At 39.0% G+C, this 19,547-nt stretch overlaps 1 protein-coding gene across 1 annotated transcript in view; it reads right to left on the bottom strand.

Annotated features, from left to right (window-relative positions):
• LOC149236108 (putative nucleolar protein 5-2) overlaps positions 1 to 19,259 on the bottom strand; it is a 45,366-nt gene extending 26,107 nt beyond the window's left edge. Inside the window, exons 1-3 of the mRNA XM_089372316.1 lie at positions 18,954 to 19,259; positions 18,486 to 18,650; positions 18,175 to 18,216 (exon numbers count right to left, since the gene is read on the bottom strand). Coding sequence (XP_089228442.1) covers positions 18,175 to 18,216; positions 18,486 to 18,563 — 120 coding nt within the window. The 5' untranslated portion in view covers positions 18,564 to 18,650; positions 18,954 to 19,259. The remainder of the gene's footprint in view (positions 1 to 18,174; positions 18,217 to 18,485; positions 18,651 to 18,953) is intronic.
• Between the last annotated feature and the right edge of the window lie 288 nt (positions 19,260 to 19,547).

Here is a 19,547-nt window from a genome sequence, read left to right as displayed (position 1 = left end):
ATGTTACTTCAGTTGCTTTGACCGCTAATGATGATGAACCTTTGTGTTATCAGGACGCTGTAGAAGGTTCAAATAGTGACAAGTGGAAAGCAGCCATGAAGGACGAAATGATGGCCTTAAGTAAGAATGGTACATGGGATCTGGTTGAGCTTCCGAAAGGCAGGAAAACTGTGGGGTGTAAATGGGTTTTCAAGCTGAAACGGGGTGTGAATGATAAGGAAGACAGGTACAAAGCGCGACTGGTTGCAAAAGGGTTTTCTCAAAAAGCTGGCATAAACTTTCATGAGATATTTTCACCAGTGGTTAAAATTGTTTCAATTAGAATTGTGTTAGCATTAGTGGCTTTGCTTGATTTAGAGTTGCAGCAGTTAGATGTTAAGACTGCATTTCTACATGGTGACTTAGATGAGGAAATATATATGGAACGACCGGAAGGGTTTGTTCACCATCGCAATGAGAAATTTGTCTGCAGGCTCAAGAAGTCATTATATGGCCTGAAGCAGTCGCCTCGGCAGTGGTATAAGAAGTTTGATTCTTTCATGTTGAGTCAGAAATATGTTAGAAGTGAATATGATCATTGTGTTTATTTTAAACAGTTGAATAATGGCATATTCATTATCTTGGTATTGTATGTTGACGATATGCTTTTAGCAAGCAAAAGCATAGAAGAAATCAACAGGTTGAAGGCTCAGATGGCAAGGACATTTGATATGAAAGATCTAGGAGCAGCAAGACAGATTTTGGGCATGGAGATTTTCAGAGACAGGAGCAATGGTAAGCTATGGCTATCACAACAAAAGTATATTGAGAAAATACTTTTGAGGTTTGGTATGAATAAATGTGAAGCCTGTTTTAGTCCCTTTAGCTTCCCATTTTAAGCTTTCTTCCAGTTTATGTCCTAATACAGATGAAGAAAAGGATTATATGTCTCGAATTCCATATGCCAATGTAGTAGGATGTTTGATGTATGCGATGGTGTGTACGCAACCAGATATTTTACATGCAGTTGGGGTTGTCAGCAGGTACATGGCAAATCCGGGTAAAGAACACTGGTCAGCAGTGAAATGGGTGCTTCGGTATTTGAGAGGCACAAGTAGTTATTGTATCACTTACAATAAGAGTAGTGAATTTGTTTGCGGATATGTTGATTCCGATTTTGCAGGTGATTTGGATAAGAGAAGGTCAACTTCAGGATATGTCTTTACTCTTGCAGGTGGAACTATAAGTTGGATGTCAAAGCTACAGAACATTGTTGCTTTGTCCACTACTGAAGCAGAATACATTGCTGCTTCTCATGCTTGCAAAGAAGCGATTTGGTTGAAAGGTTTGTTTGGTGAATTTGGTAGGTTGCAGGACAGCATCAAGTTATTTTGTGACAGTCAAAGTGCAATACATTTGGCTAAGAATCCGGCCTATCATAGTAAATCAAAGCATATACCGATCAAGTACCATTTTGTAAGACAGGTTATCACTGAAAGGGGAGTCTCTCTTGAAAAGGTGCATACAAAGGAGAATTGTGCAGACATGTTCACGAAACCAGTTTTGTTAGAGAAGCTACGCTGGTGTTTGGCTTCTCTTGGCTTGCAGAAAAGATAAAATAATAATAACAGGGCATCAGGCTAATTGTTGTCAAGGTGGAGATTGTTGAGACTTTTCTGTTTTAGACAAAATAGGAAAGAATCCCAGTGTGTGACAACAATAGATATCTGTTGCTGGATTAGCTCCAGGTTGTTGGGAGAAAATTAATGCATCATAAATTTGATGTGAGAGGCAGTTAGATTCTCCCTGCTATAAAATAGGTGGTCATACGGATAGCTGGGTGAGAGAGAGTGAGAGTTTAATTGATGTAATCTCCTGTTTGATTAATGAGAATTGTTGATGCCTTAGTTTGGTGGACGTAGCCCAGATTGGTTGGGTGAACCACGTTAAAAGATGTGTCCCTGTGCATGTTTTTTTAAATGTTGTGTCTATATTTTTTATTGTTTACTGTGCATCTGATTTCCAACAAAGAAGAAAGATCTCTCCAAGATCAAGTGCTTCCACTGTGGGGAGTTGGGTCATTATGCGACCCAGTATCCAAGGAAGAACAGTAAGGGAGAGTCTCCCGAGACTAAGGCAGCGCCAGCAAGGGCAGAGAAGGAAGTTTTGACAGATGATGATTGTGCCATGAGTGCACAAGCACCACTTGAGCGGAAGTGGGGAGACATCAAGTTGTAGTCAGGCGGACTACAAGCGATGAGGAGCAGGATCGTCGAGGTACCCAGCCTCTTGGATTAGACCTTGCTAGGGGAGCCCCGTCGAGGAGCAACAGGACTAGCTGATGTGGGTAGAGACGGATGCGGATGGAGCGGCACACAGAGCTACAGTGCAGCAGTCCCAAGACAACGTGAGGCTAGCAGGTTGTAACAGTGTGAGCGGCACAGGAGTGTTGCACCAGTGCAGGTTGGCACAAAGAGGTGTGCAACGATGCGAGATGCAAGGAGTTGTTGCAGCAGCGCATAGGTCAAAGAGGGAGCAATTGTCAACAACAAAGGGAGCTTCAGCATCTGTGGGTCTCTTTAGCCCAACAAGGAGGTCAGATTGGGAGATCAATTACTTACTTCTTAGTAACTGAGTTGCAGCGCAGCAGTGGGGAGCACGATGCAGCATAATGAGAGGAGGTGTAGTGCAGATGTAGTGCTGGGAGAAAGGACCAACAGCAGCACGGATGCAGAGGGAGTTGTCGTACAGATGCAGCAGTGGCAGTGGCAAAACCATGGGCAGCAGTACAAGATGCAGCAGTGCAGAGAATGTTGGGCAAGAAGGCCTAGCATCGGCACAGGTACCAATGTCGGATGATCAGAGTAATACTCGGTGAGGAGTATTGTTAGAGCACAGTCCTCGCTAAGAGGGAGTGTTGATTTGGGGTAACATCGGATGTGCTCTAGACACGAAATTTGGTAGAGAGGTTGGGGCATATCTCCAATACCTAAAAAGGGTTTGGGCAGATTCTAAACAGATCAGAAGATATTAAAATAATTAATATTTTTAATGGAGTCCCTAAGTCTAAACTTAGGGAAAATAATATATTAATGTGTATTAATATGAATCTGTGTTAGAATGGTCCAAAAGACATGGATCAAGCCAGATCTAATCTTAGCCATTGATTAGGGACTTAATCTCGACTGTTGATATGTCAACAAGAAAAGTATAAGAGGAGGCTTGAGGATCACTTGGAGAATACACCAGAGTGATCAGTGTTTCTATTCTCTAGAGCGGGGTTTGCTAAGAGAGATAGAATTAGTGATCGGGAGATGCAGCTGAGGGACATTTGAGTACAGAGAGGCAAAGATAGTGTCGAGAGAGCAGCGCAGTAGCCAAGGACAGTGACGCAGAGCCAGCCAGGGCTCACAAAGAGGCAGTCAGGAGCAGCACAAAGCCTCAAAGAGGCCAGCATGACTGACGCAAAGGGCCAAAGGGCCAATGCAGGGCCTCCCAGGGCTAACGTAGACCCATCCGGGGTGACGCAAGGCCAGCGTGAGGCAAAGAGGGGCTAACGCAGTCCAAAGAGAGGCTGACGCTGGGGTTTCTGGGGCAGATTGGTGCTGAGTAGCTACCGGAAGGATTATCTAGGTTTTCAGCCAGGAGATTTGTCAGAAACTAAGAGGTATTAATGCCAAGGAAATTCTCTATTGGGTAGGCCAGTTTCGGCACCCAGATTGTACTCTGATATTGCTTAATAAGAAAACCCTCAAATAGTTGCACCGATTTTCCCACACTGGGTTTTTTCGGGGACATTAGTCCAAAAACAATGGTGTCATATGGTGTGTTTGTTTTTGTTTCTTTTAGTTGTTGATCTGTAATATGTTGAGCATGCACTAGTATTTATTTTCAATATTTACATTGTAAATAACTTGTTAAGAAAAATAACAAGTAGGTAGGAATAAATCAGATAAACTGCATGTAGGGTTTCTAACTAAGTAAATTTCGAAACTTCAACAGCTTTAACTAAGATGGTGACCTCTGAATCATGGGATGACATTAACATTGATAAAGATGGTGCTAATGTAGCCAAGGACACTATTCTTGACGAATACTTCTGGTCATAGATTAAATATGTTTTTCAATTCACCAAACCAATTTATTACAAGATCAAGTTTGCATATTTAAATCGGCCAATAATTGGGGAGGTGTATGAGCAAATGGATAGCATGTTGGGGCAGATTAAAGACATTGTTAAGCCTAGAGATATCACCTTGTACAATTATATTCGTGCAGAGGTGGAAAAACGATGGGATATGCTAAACATTCCATTGCATGCTTTAGCATATGTTCTGACACCTAAATACTATCATCCATCATGGCTTTCAACACCAACACCTGGGGGGTGGAGCAAGAGAAAACCACACCTAGATCTAGAGGTTCTATCTGGTTATATGAAGGCATTGGATGAATTAGTCCCTGATGAGGAATCTGCCATGCTACGGAAACATTTGAGCAACTACACGCTTAGCACTCGTCCATTTGGTAACATGCATGCAATTAGAGATCAAGAGAATTTATCTTCCCTTGAGTAGTGGAACATGCATGGGGTGCTACTTGAGTGGTGGAACATGCATGAGGTGTTACTCCACTTCTACAAACTTTGGCATTGTGGGTGCTATCACAAGTGGTAAACACTTCTTCTGCAGAGAGTTGTTGGAGCTCTTATTCTTTCATCCACAATGTTAAAAGGAACAGGTTAAATTTAGACCAGGCAGAGAGCTTGGTTTATGTTCACTACAACCTGCGATTGTTGTCCCATTATTGTGATGATGCAAAGACTAATAAAGACCTTAAGGTTTGGGACACATATCCAAATGAGCCTGATTTGGAGGATGGAGTGTTGCGATTAGAGCAATTGGAGGATGTTCTTATCCAGGATGATGATGATCGAGTTGAGATGCCACCCCCATCCAGTCCCTTGGTTCTCAGGTTCCATGCTTCAACACCAACGGCAGGGGCTTCATCTTCATCAATTCCACTGCCACAACTTCCAGAGCCACCATCTTCACCATCTTCTTCATTGCCACCATGTGGAGGCTCACATATTGTACGTGGTGGAAGGAGGAGAGATTAGTAGATATATTCATAGTTTACTACTTTTGTCATATATTAGACTTGTAGTCTTGTTGTGAATTTGAACTTTCATGTCTTACTCTTCCTAGTTCAGTGTGTACTTGAGTCTTGGGGGATGTTCACTACAACCTGCAATTGTTGTCCCATTACTGTGATGATGCAAAGACTAATAAAGACCTTAAGGTTTGGGACAAAAATCCAAAGGAGCCCAATTTGGAGGATGGAGTGTTGCGATTAGAGCAATTGGAGGATGCTCTTATCCAGGATGATGATGATCGAGTTGAGATGCCACCCCCATCCGGTCCCTTGGTTCTCAGGTTCCATGCTTCAACACCAACAGTAAGGGCTTCATCTTCATCAATTCCACTGCCACAACTTCCAGAGCCACCATCTTCACCATCTTCTTCATTGCCACCACGTGGAGGCTCACGTACTGTTCGTGGTGGAAGGAGGAGAGATTAGTAGATATATTCATAGTTTACTACTTTTGTCATAGATTAGACTTGTAGTCTTGTTGTGAATTTGAACTTTCTTGTCTTACTCTTCCTAGTTCAGTGTGTACTTGAGTCTTGGTGGTGGCCAAGTGGCCTATTTTGTAAACATTATTATTTGAATTTTGGAGATGACTCATGTTGACAGTTGCTCACTTGTTAGATAAGTTACTTGAATGTTTGATGATATTATCTTCTAAATGTTTTATGTTTTATGATATGCTTAAAAATTTGATGTATGTTTGTAATTGCTAGAATCTAGATGGTTGATGCTCAAATAATTAATCATTAATGTACAATGGAATCATGGATGCCATATCTATCTTGATTTATGTAAACATGTGCATGTTTTCATGTCTTCTACGACTAATTTGGTATTTTGGATGTTTTATTTGAATATAAATGTAAAAAAATATAATATTATATATAGTAGACGATTCGCTTCCTAATTTTTTGGGAAATGATGCTTTTGCGTCCTCAATTCCAAAAAATGTTCCCACTCCATGCAACATTGCCTTGACAGTGCAACATGTGCCCTCAGCTGAGCGCATGGCACATCAACAATGAACATCAAGTCCTCTTGAGCCTTCACACTGCACCCTACCCCCTCTTGTGACTTATGCTTAGGCTTTCCCAGTTGAGCACATGGCGCATCAACAAGCATCATTAGGTCTCCTTCACACTGCGCCCTGTGCCTTCCATCAAGCTTTCCCTTCCTAATAGAGTGCACAACGCATCCTCAAGCCTCAACACTCAACCCTTGTCCCTTGACAGTGCGCCCTGCACCCAGAAGTTTCCTCTTTTCTTCCCGAGTGCACTGATGAACCATGATAAAAAAGTTTGCATGAAACATGTTAGAATAGGAGATTTTGGGTTGATGTTTGCTTGCCATGAGTGATCTTAGTTGCAGGTGTTCTAGAACAGCATGGCGAGGATGCATGAAGAGATTTGTCAAAGGGAGTAGCTTAAGGAAGCATTCAAGAACAAAGAACACATGAAGTGACAAGATGAAGAACATTGGAATCCTAATGATCAAAGCAATCCATAAAGACTCCATATGATATGAGACCCTTTGGAGGGTAAAGGCAACAACATGAAAGTTGCACATAAGATTGAGACACAAGTGGCAACATTGTCACCTCTCAAGAAAGTCCATGTCATTAGTCACTATGGGTCCAAGTCACCAATATTAGTGACTTGTCATGTTGTCACCCCATGATGTAATTGTGTAATTATTGTAAATACAAAGATGTGGAAGTCTAAGAGTCATATATGGACAAAAGAGCCACATGGAGAAGTCCAAAAGACATGTAATTCCAAAAGTCATAAAGAAGTTCAAAGGTCATCTAGAAGTCCAAGAGTTGTATAGAAGTGTAAAGGTCATTAGGAGTTGAAATCATATGAGAAACTCAAGAGTCATGGGGATATGAAAAGCCACGCCTCTAGTTATAAAAGAAGCCTCATTACTCAAGCAAGAGACTTTTCACCTTGGCTTCTCCCACAAGGCATTAGAGAGCAAGTAGTGGCTCTAACACTCCATTATTAGAGCTAGCGGTCTTCATTGTACTTATGTATCTTGGAACTTTTGCTTAATACTTTAATCCATTTGGCCAGCACATTTTCATGCATAGATCATGGATGTTTCGAGACTATTCTTCAAATGTTTACGGTTTATGTTGGCATCCATATGTACTAAATAAATTGAACTATTTCAGTGGATTTAGTGCTTAACATGTTGAAAATGTGTTATGACTATTATAGCAATCGTTACATATATGTGAACTATTTTGCTTGATGACTAACAATTCTTCCATGTTATGTGTGTGTGTCTTTACTAGATTAGTATTATTAATTTTCTTTTAGAGACTCACTTTTGTTCCTTGTAGTGAAAGAACCTTGATACATTTACAATTGAACATTTCACAAGGCATACTCTCTTGCTCATTCAAAAGCACATGCGCGCTACTCTCTTATGCTAATTGCTCAAGCCAAGAAAATTTTTAAGTAAATGGCAGTCGGGCCATATTTCCGAATGGGACTCCTATACCAAACAAAACGAGATCTAATTGGGACTTTATATCAGGGAAATCCCCTGTATGTTGACGGGTTCTAGCACTATCAACAGGTCAATAGTCAAGTGGGTGAGTAAGGTGCATGCATGTGCCCAAGGTTTTTGGGAGCAAGTAGTGGGAGTAGGGAGTGAGAGCAGGAGCAAGGAGCACAATTTTCAAAAAGCTTCCAAGAGCTAAGTATACCAAGAGTGTCTTTTATATAATGCATATTTTAATGCATATATATTAGAAAAAGACATGCAAAATGCCAAATTAGCTACAAAGAACATGAAAACATAGATTGAAATATTGGATTAATGTGAAAGAATAAATCATGCTTATGATATGATCAAATTATTAATAATGAAAGTAGACTTATTCAAAAACGAGGAAAATGAAGTTAGGGATGGAGATCACATAAAATCAGCTGAAAGATTTGTGGAGATATTTATGGAGATATTGTGGAAATTGTTATGGAGATGGTTGAACAAATTAGCCATATTGGAAATATTGTTATAGGCACCTCAATGATATATTACAAGGCCTCATGTTGTATTGGTGTAAGTGGAGGTGCATGTATTATTATTGTAAATTTAATACAATGTGATATTTTGTGAATATTATTGTTCTCATGTGTGTAAATGTTTGTTTCTATTGTTCATAATACCAACAATTGGTATCATAACTTAAATATTCTTTTTTTAAAGCCTTTTCATAACATCCATGAAAAGAATAAGAATTAAAGCATTAGAAAACATTTTTTTTAGTATAATAATAAGAATTATTACCAAAAGAAAATGTGACGTTACCACTTGAAAATGAAGCGAAACAGTTAAATCAAGAGAAAGTAGTGTGTGATGCAATTGTGATACTAGTGACCTCATTCAAAAGACTGATAATTCTACTGACACTTATCATTTGATTGATCTATGTTGCGGGGGAGCGCCCCCCCCCCCCCCGAACCCGCTCCCAATCCGCGCTCCGGGCGGGAGCGGGTCGGGAGCGCGCTCCCGAAAAAAAAAAAATCGCTCCCTGCCAATTTAGGAAGCGTTGTCGGGAGCGTCGCTCCCGGAGCGAAAATTACAGCCCGGGAGCGATCGCTCCCGAACTATAAATTTTCGCTCCGGGAGCGAATCGAGCGGCGCCGAGAGCGATCCGACGGAAGATAACAAAAAAAAAATGTTTTAAAAGCCCAATGGGGCTAAAAATATTTCATTATCACTTGAATGAGTTGAGTTAGAGCTGGAGAGCAAGAGCAAAGGAGTGAGGAGAGCGAGGAGCAAGCGCCAAGGAGCAAGGAGCAAGCCTACAAAGAGGTAAGTAACTTAGTTATTTAGTTAGTTTAGTTAGTTTAATTTAGTTAGTTTAATCTAGTTTATTTAGTTTATTAATTTTATTTAGTTTAAAAATCATGAATTTAAATTAAATTAATTTGCAGATTCAAAAGCCTACAAATATCAAACACCATGGACCTGGCTATATTTCTTGGCATTTTCCTCTTCTTGGTCCCTTTTATGGTTATTATGGTGCTGGAGAGTAGGAAACGGAGAGGCCAAAATGAAGAGGGGGATGAAGAAGCTGGAGAAAGTCGAATTGATGAAAACCCCGGTGAGGAGGAGCTGGAGGAGGGTGAACATGACTCTCAAAAAACTAAACAAGACCAAACCCCATTGTGGAAATATGTTAACAGGGCTGAAACAAGGAGAGGGGGTGGAACCACTAAATTTCATTGCCCCCATTGCAACAATGATTACACAAGTTCATACACCCGTGCCAGAAAACACCTCTGCGGGAAAAGGCCATGGGATGGAGACAAACAAATAGGAATCAAAACTTGTCCAGCAGTGTCAGCAACGGATAGAGCCAAATACATAAGGGAAGAGGAGGAAGCCCAATACAAATCAAAAAAATCAAGGGGTTTCTTTGAACCAAGCTCACAATCACAAGCACAAAGAACTCCTTCAGCATCCTCCCAAGGCAGTGGATATGGAAGCACAGGGTCATCAGGTTTAAGGCGTAGAACCATATCAGATTTCCTTGATGAGGGGTGTAGGAATGATGTGGATTCAAAGGTTTACAGGTTTCTCTATGCATGTGGGATACCATTCAATGTTCTTCGCTCACCTTATTGGCACGAAATGATTTCTACCATAAATGATGCCCCTAAAGGATACAAGAGCCCTGGGTATGACAAGGCAAGAACCATTGGACTTGATCATGAAAAAGCAAAAATATCACCTTCTTTGAATAGAATGACAAGTTCTTGGACTGACCATGGGGTGTCCATTGTATCTGATGGATGGACAAATGTAAAAGGCAAGCCATTGATAAGTGTTCTTGTTGTGTCTGTCAGTGGTGCCATCTTTCTAACTGCACATGATTACTCAGACAGGTTCAGGACCAGCATCAACATTGCAAAAGCATTACTTGAAACAATTGAGCGTATTGGGCCATACAATGTCATCCAAGTCATCACTGATAATGCTCCTAATTGTAAGGCAGCGGGAGCAATTATTGAGGATATATACCCCAAACATATTTTGGTCTGGATGTTTGGTTCACACATTGAACCTTCTGATGCATGATGTTGTCAAGAACAAAAATGCACAATACCAATGGATTGGTGATTTGTACAAGAAAGGAAAACAAATGATAAAATTTATTACAAATCATAGCAATACACATGGCCTTTTCCGCAATCACTCGAGATTGGAGTTGTTGAAGATTGCGAAGACCAGATTTGGTAGCTATTACCTCACCTTCAGGCACCTTTTGAAGGTAAGAGAGTCATTGGCTAGCATGGTATCAAGTCCACATTGGCAGGTATTAAAGGAAAGGGCTACAAATGCAGCTGACAGGCAAGGTTTTGAACTGGTGGAGGAGGCCGCTCTTGATGGTCAGTTTTGGACAAGTGTGAGGCAAGTGTTGGATTTCACCAAACCCATTTATCACATGATTCGGTTTGCAGATACGGACAAACTAGTGAATGGCGAGGTGTATGAGCAGATGGATACCATGTTGGGGCAAATAAAATATATTGTTCATAACAGAGATCCCGACTTGTACAAAATGATTCACGATTTTGTGTGTGTACGGTGGAATAAACTTAATCTTCCACTACATTGCTTGGCGTGTATCCTTACACCAAAATACTACTCTACATCTTGGTTGGGCCAACCTGCACCAGGGGATGGGATTAGGAACAAACCCCATTTAGATGCAGAGGTAACTAGTGGATATTTGCAAGCATTGGAAAAGTTGATACCTGACAGGGAGGAATGTGCAGCTGTGCGCCTTGAAATAGGCAAATACTTCAGTGGCACTGGTTTGTTTGGTACCTTCCATGCAATGGAAGACAGAGATAGATTTGATGCTCTCACATGGTGGGAAACATATGGCGGCCATGGACTTTTGCCAAAATTGGCAAAAGAAGTTCTATCACAAGTTGTGAATACTTCTTCTGCAAAGAGGTGTTGGAGCACCTACAGCTTCATACACAATGTAAAAAGAAACAGACTCAATGAAAACCGAGCAGAAAGCTTGGTTTATGTGCACTACAACTTGAGGTTGTTGAGTCATTACTGTGATCGGGCTTATGAGGATCCCACATATAGAATTTGGGACAATCACCCAGAGGATGACAATTTGGAGGATGGTATAGTGCATCTTGAAGAACTGGAAGAGGAACTTATAAGGGATGAAGATGAAGCAGTTGCAGCTGCAGCAGCCATGCCACCTCCACCTCCACCATTCAATAGCAGTGCTCGAGGTCCGAGTCTTGTTTCTTTGTTGTCGCCACCTCCATCTACACCCTCACGTGGAGGGCATGTGCCTTCTAGTTCTAGTCGTCGGTCTGTGCAGGAGACTCCTAGAAGACCACCACGACCTGCTTATACCCCTGGAGACTCTCGTGGCAAGGGCCAAATGTAGATTTACAGTTTACTTATCTTTTCTAGTTTCTATTAGTTTTCATAATTGTTGAGTCTTGAGTCCTTGACTCTTGACTCTTGACTCTTGACTCTTTCATATAATAATGATATTTTTTGTAAACAATATATGACTGTGACAATGAAAATTTGAAGTTTGAAGTTGGCAATCATAACTCATTGGTAATGATTGTGAATTATGAATATGATGCTTTGTGAAAGACTAAAGTTGTTCCATTTCATTTCATTATTCATGTTTCATTTTATAACATTTCATTTCATGTTAACAGTTAGTAGTTAGGACTTAGAAATATCTAAGATATTACTTCTTGTAATGGTTAATCGTTAAACTTAGCTTGCAAGTACAACTTTGGTGATCAATGATGATAAATGTTATATATTGAATTTTCGATTTTGAAAGCTTGAAGTTGAAACTTTAAGATTGAATTTGATGAATCATGATTCACGAGACTCATTATGTTGCAGTTGTAATATGTATTTTACTAACTTGTGGACATGGTTGATGAAGATTATAATTTCTAGAATCTAGATGATTGATGTGATATGGTTCAATGATCAATCTATGTTTTTTTATGTTTTTTATATCTAATTCATCATTCTACATGTTTTTGTTGACATATATGTATCAAAAATTAAAAAATATAAATATATATATATATATATATATATATATATATTTTAAAAATCGCTCCTGGATTCACTCCCAAACCGGGAGCTTCTGAAAATGGTCTCTCTCACTCCCGCTCCCGCTCCCAAGTAACACTGTGATTGATGATAACAACGTTGATGTAAAAATGTCTCTCTCTTGTTCTAAGGTTCTAAACAATGGTCTTGAATCCTGATAAAGTTGAAGATGATGAACTTGGCTACTTTGAGAAGCGCACAAAAGGAATTGGTGCCAAACTTTTAAATAAAATGGGTTATGATGGAAATGGTTTAGATAAAAGAGGTCAAGGTATTCAAAAGCCTATACAATTTGTGTAAGACCAAAGAATGAAGGCCTATGTTATGAAGGTCAAACAAGCAATGTTGCTAACAAATTTGTGAAAGGAGAAACATTGACAATAGATGAGCCATCTACAAGTAGAAATACAACAAATCAAATGCAGGAGCATGAACAACTTTGCAATAATTGTGGAAGAAAAGAACATGTATGAGATAAATGTTGGAACCTACATCCCCATAGTGTTTGTGGTCTTAAAAATCACGATTGTCATAAGTGTTAGAACATATACAAGTACAATGTGATTGGATATGTGAATGGATGGTAGAAAGTCAATTTTATGTTGAAAATATTTTACGTGGTCAATTCTTCAAATGTACAACAAAATTCCCCATACAAAGTTCACGAGTCAATTCGTCCCCCAAAGGTTAGTTGTCATTAAAGAAAGAGTCACCAAGTCATTTCTTTGAGTGAATGGATGGCAGAAAATCAGTTTTATGTTGAAAATAATTTACAAGGTCAAGTCTTCAAATGTACAATGATATCTCCCATACAAAGTTCATGAGTCAATTGCTCCCCCAAAGGTTAGTTTTCATTAAGGTAAGAGTTTTCAAGTCATTTCTTGAGTCAAATGTAGCATGAGTATTTTTTGTATTAGTTCGTCGTAAACTAAAAACCACTTTGTAATGAGAGACGGAGGTTTGTGCTGAGTCGAAACCACTTGATATAATGAATGGTTCATGGTAAGTCGAACCACTTTCAGGGTAAGTTACGAAAACCCTGGGTATGATGTAATGGTTAAAGCGTAATCCATAGAAAACCCATGGGAAGGTCCAGGAAAGCTAAAGAAATCCTTGATTTGAAAATATTGTAGTTCATATGATTGACTCAAGATTCAAAATGTTGCAGCACAAGAAGACAACTGAAGATAAAGAAGACTAACGATGATGCAAGTGCAGAAAACTAAAGATGAAGACAACTTAAGACATCCAGATTGAATCACAAGTATTCATAAAGAGTAAGAAGGAATAATTCATACTTATGATATGGTGAAATTATTAATAATGAAAGTAGACTTATTCTAGATGTCTATGTATGATCAAAGATGAGGAGAATGAAGTTAAGGATGGAGAACACATAAAATCAACTGAGATATGTGGAGATATTGTGGAGATTACTATGGAGGTGGTTGAACAAATTAGCCATATTAGAAATATTGTAGGCACCTCTCTGATATATTACGAGGCCTCATGTTGTATTGGTGTAAGTGAGGATGTGTATTATTACTATAAATGTTGAAAAATGTAGCTAAAAAGGTCTTCTTCTTGACTTGTGCCTTAGTCAAGAAAGATCACATGCAGTCTTCCTTTTAACATGCACGAGTTCCTAGGAAATAAGATGAGTCATGGAGTAGTTAACTCATGCGCTTGAGTTGGAGGCTCAATTTTGTTTGTCTCCAAGTGCGAGTTTATTTTTGGAAAAGGACGAGTTAGTGAGCTTTAGTTTCTAATTGGTGCAAGACGAGTTATAAGAGTCAGTTTGACTTAGTTAACAAATTAATCACAAGTCTGAGTTATAAAAATACACTTGCCAAATTTAGCATGATCGAATTGCATAAAAGAAGGACTGAGGCACAGAATTCAATCAATTGTTTTGTATGCGCAAGGTTGTGAGACAAGACAATAGCTCACGAGTTTGTGAGAGATACCACCAGGTTGTGTCTAAGGGGAGCTTGTTATGGAACAATGTATTTAGGAGCAACCTATAAGTAGCCTTGAGGCAGAGAATTTCCTTGTGGAAGTGCATCAGGAATTAGGAGAAATTCCTAAATAATAGGGGCTTGCTCAGCTCTAAGAAATAGGAGATTTCCAACGAGATAAGAGTAGAGGCTACGAAAGCAAATAGAGGAGCTAGGTTGAGTTCTTACAGCGAGGTTTTCAGCTAAGTACTAATAGAGAGAACAACTATGTTTTCTATGGAAACAATTTGCCTTGTAAAGTGATCAATTGCTTTATTTTCTGCCAAAAAAAATCTACAACAAGTAGAATAGGGTTTTCCTAGTTGGGTTCCCTAGAAAATTATTGTCTCTTATGTAATTGTCTTTATCTCTATGTTTAATTTTGTTGCTTCTATTGTTGAGAAATTATGTGTCTTGGTGAAAAGAAAAGTAGTTTCAGATTGTTCATTCAAGCACCTAGCAAAATTTCAAGGATATTCAACAATAAATCGAGCACAATGTGATATTTTGTGAATATTATTGTTCTCATGTGTGTAAATGTTTGTTTTTGCTACTCATTAAAGCATTAGCCAATTATTCCCAGGGGGGCAGCTCAATTGGTAATTGAAGTGATGTGAAATCGTGCAAACTAAGAGATCTAAGGTTCAATCACCTAGTCGTGACCCAATCTACAGAGAGGAGGACAGGTCGTAGGCCCCCAAAGGTATAGTGGTAGCAGCCAAAATTGACCTTGTGTCACGCGAGTACGAGACTGGCCCAATTGCCAATTCCTCTGAGTTACTATTTATAAAAAAGCATCAACCATTTAATACCAATATAACACCAATCATCTAGCAATTATAACTTATGACATTGTCATCAAATGATCAATCATCAAACACAATATCAACCTTCAAGGTTCAACATATAACTTTTGCCATAAACAAACCATAATAGATAACATTAACCAAGAAATGATACAAGCATCATATTCATTACCAACAAGTTGTAACACATAATCAACATTTCAAAGGTAAGTTCAAACTTAAACTCTCATACAATGTCTACAAGACAGACCATAATAAAGACAAAGAACAAGTTTGAGTGACTACTTCTAAATAGGAAAAAGACAAATAGATCTAGTATCTACTAAGCTTTCCTCTTGCCACCAAAAGCTTCTAGTTTCTTTTCTCATGATTTATGAACAAGACGAGTAGGAGTAGGTGGAAGTGTTCATGGAACACGACCAATGGCTACATGGCCCTCATCCAACACTAGACATCATGAAGTTATAAGGCAAAGCTCTTTCATCTAGATATGTGTTGGTGGAGAGCGTTAGCATCTCTCCTGCATGAATATCATCAACATCATGATCACCCAAGAGTTCAACCTCCAAGCACTCTAAAACTATGGCTCCATTCTCCACTTTGCCTCCTCTAGATTGTTGTCCCAAGTCACATATGTTCTATCATTGTTCCTCACCTCATAATAATGGGACAACCTCAAGTTGTAGTGCACATAAACCAAGTTTTTTGCCCCATGTACATTCAAATTGTTTCTCTTCACACTATACATGAAGTTGCACGTGCTCCAACACTTCTCTACAGAAGAAGTGTTAACAACCAATGAAAGCAACCTCACCACCAATTTATGTAAGATGTATAATAGAGGAGCCATACATGTTCCACTATTAGATAGGATTCAACTTATCTCAATCTTTAGTTGCATGTAAGCTAGCAAAGACTTTATGTTCACCAATATACTTGCTCAATTCTCTTTGTACTTGAGCACACTCATCTTCATCAATGACCAACTTTTCTAATGCAAACATATGCCCAATGCCCATCCTATAACTCTAGATCTCTATGTGGTTCTCTCCTAACCCGACCCCTAGGTGGTAGTTAGGCCAATCAAGTTAGAGAATAATATTTTGGTGTAAGGACACATATGATGGCATAGATTGGACCACATTACACCTTTAGGCCACATGTTTATGAATATGACCATATGTAATCACATCTTTTGGCTCAACAATGTCTTTGATTCAACCAAGAATGATGTCCATTTACTCATACACCTCCCCATATCATCGACTAATATATATATCTACAAACTAAATCATAGTGTAAATGAGCTTGCTGAATTGTAGAACATACCTAACTAGTGCCCAAAAATGGTCATCAAGAACAATGTCATTCACCTGCTAATATTCATGTCTATCAGATGCAGATACAACCTTGTCTTTCAAACCCTACCATGAATCACATGAGACCGTACTAGCCAATGCCTCTCTTACCTTCAAAAGGTGCCTAAATGTCAGGCAATAGCTAGCAAATCTAGCCTTTGCAAGCTTAAGTAACTCCAACTTAGAGTGATTGCAGAAAAAGTGGTGGGCCATGCTACTATTGGTAATAAATTATCATTTTCTTCTCTCCCTTGTAGAATGCACCAAACCATTTGTAATCATGGTCTCTTCGTATTAATAATATCATGCATCAAGAGGTTCAATGTGTGAACCAAAAAACCATGACCAAAATATGTCAGGGTACATATCCTCAATGATTGCTCTTGCTGCCTTACAATTAGCAGGATTATCAATGATTACTTGAACAAAATTGTACAGCCCAATATCTTGAATCGTTTTAATTAAGGGTTATGTACTCCTAATACTAGTCTTATAACGATCATTGGTTGAAAGAAAGACCACACCACTGGCAGACACACCAAGAATATATTTATCAATTGCCTTCTTTTAACATTTTCCCAACCATCAGATATAATGTATAGCCCATAGTTGATCCGATCATTTTCAAATTGTTTCAGAGCACAGTGGGTTTTGGCTCTTTTCCTATCATGTTCCATGGTTTTGGCTTTGTCATACATGGGGCTCTTGTATCCTTTTGGGACACCATTTATGGCTTGTACCATTCCAAGCCAATAGGGTTAGGCTGTGAGCAGAGAACATTGGATGGTATACCATCGTATCTAGAGAAACATAAAAATTTTGCACGCACATTATCCCTACAACCTCAGTTAAGAAAATTAAATTTTGCTCTACGGCCCAAATGTATAGGTGAGAATCCACTAGCAAGGCAGATGGGGATCAACCACCTAACATTCTGTGTGAGCCTGAGGTCTCAAATTCAATGACAACCCTTGATTTTTTGGATTTGTTTTCTGTGGCCTCCTCTTCTTTCTTGTATTTACTTCTACGATCTATCTTTCACTAGCAGTTGGTCACAGGTTTTGACTCCTCGTATCCTATACTCTTACCTTCATTCCATGGCATAATCCCAAGGAAATGTTTTCTCACGGGAGTATATAAACCTGTGTAAACAATAAACACCATCAACCCTTGTAAACAGGTCGCCTTAATTCACACTCCTCTGCACAGCTCAGATCAACAGCCTAGCCAGATTCACTTCACAGGATTCCCTTCCTTGGCTCAACTGTTAGAAAAAGGTCTGTTACTGTTTCACAGGTGCTTCCCAAGATCATCCAGCCAAGTCCTCCAGGCCAAGACATTCTCCAGATGACATCATTAAACAGTGCATCAGATCCCTTTCTGTGCTTGACTCCACTGCAGACACCTGCTCCTCACCAATTTCATTATCATTCAATCTTACAGAATTCAGGATATACTCTTGTACTCTCTCTTGTTTCACCCTCTTGAATGTGATATTTAGCTCACGTTAAATTTGCTTCATGCTTTCAGGGGTACATTAGGGCACCCCTACAGATTGATATCACTGATTGTTCCTTCTAGTCCCATTGACCTTTCTCTTGTATTTTGTTGGTCATTCATAAGATTATCTGTTCTGTTCTCATCTTATCTTATACAACTGTATTTGAAATCTTAATCAGTAGCAAGAATAAACACGAGCAAATCAGAAAAAATCTAAAACCTTAAACAGTAAAAGAAACTAACCTTCCTAGCAGAATCCGACGTCTGAAATTCCTTCCACAAGTCCTGGATCATCCAAAAAAGGCAATTAAATTACGCAGCTAATATGGATCGTATTCCTCAAAATAGAAAAGATAAGACAAAAGCCAGTAGGACTTGTGAAATCAAAAACTCCACGTTTTAAATGCCCTCAATTAATTCAAACAACGGTATATAAGCATTAAAAACGAATCTGCAACAGCTGAATTTCTAGCTGTCTTCGTCATCGTATCCATGGCATATTCACAACATTATAGACCATGAACTGGGAAATAAAACTACCAATAAGGACATACCTCCACTTTATCGAGCTTTCCTTCATCAAGTACTTTGAATAGTGCAAACCCAGCAGGAGTTTCAAATAAGACCAACATCTTGATACTCTCTCTGAATTGCAACCAGTCTTCTTTACAAGCTAAAAATCATCATCTAAGTTTCCTGCTTCTGAAATCTTTGAGCACCTAAATTGTTGCAGGGTTAAAAGAGTTACAAATAATATAATAGTGAGATGGGACTGGTGAAGCCACAGAGAATGAGGCAAAAAACTTTTAATGAAACGTGACAGAGACGAGGCAACTAACACTGCACAAAACCAGAGCTGACAAGGAACATAGTTACACTATCAAAAATCTATGTGGGAAAAAAAGTTGGTTGGACCCAACTTGGGCCAAACCAAAACAAAAATATCCAGTGACTTCAACCTAAGGCGCAACATTAACACGTCATAGTGTAGATGAGCAAACATATATATGTGCAATTCTTACTCCTTATCTTTGACAATGATCGCAGGTCAGAGCATTTATCAGCAACTCCAAATCTTAGAACCGCATTAGAATGTGAAGCAAGAACACGACAGCAAATACAAATGAAATTGTGAAAGGTTAATGACTTCAGGGTTTAGGGTTTAAGAGTAGTAGGAATTCTGGCTAGGGTTTGGGTTAAATTCTCGGAATCTTTACCCATACCCCGACATCCGGAAATTGAGAATCGTTTAGGTCAAGGAGTATTTATTACAACTCGCCCGTACTTCAATCCATGCCTTTGTTTTCTAATCCTATTAGATTGGCTCTAAAAGTGCAACGCTAGATGGAAGGAATATGAGATTGGGGAAGATATATATATGGTTTTCACATTAGTATGTAGTTATGTATTTGTTGGTATTGCTAAATGTATTTGTGCAATGATCACTACTCTATGTAGATATATCATATTACTAAATATATACTAATATATAATTAGTATATATGTACATATAAGGAAAGCATAGGATAAAGGCCTCTTCTCCCCCGACCATATTATGTACATTGTTTTTTTTACAGTGTAAAATGTTCTATGGGTATCTTTGATGTATAGATTGT

This window comes from Pinus tabuliformis, chromosome 8 (genome assembly GCF_031772625.1).
Source record: "Pinus tabuliformis cultivar Carrire ecotype Pingquan chromosome 8, CPIR1, whole genome shotgun sequence".
Lineage (NCBI taxonomy): Eukaryota > Viridiplantae > Streptophyta > Pinopsida > Pinales > Pinaceae > Pinus > Pinus tabuliformis.
Note: the sequence above shows the minus strand (reverse complement) of the source record. Positions and strands in the feature narration are given on the sequence as shown.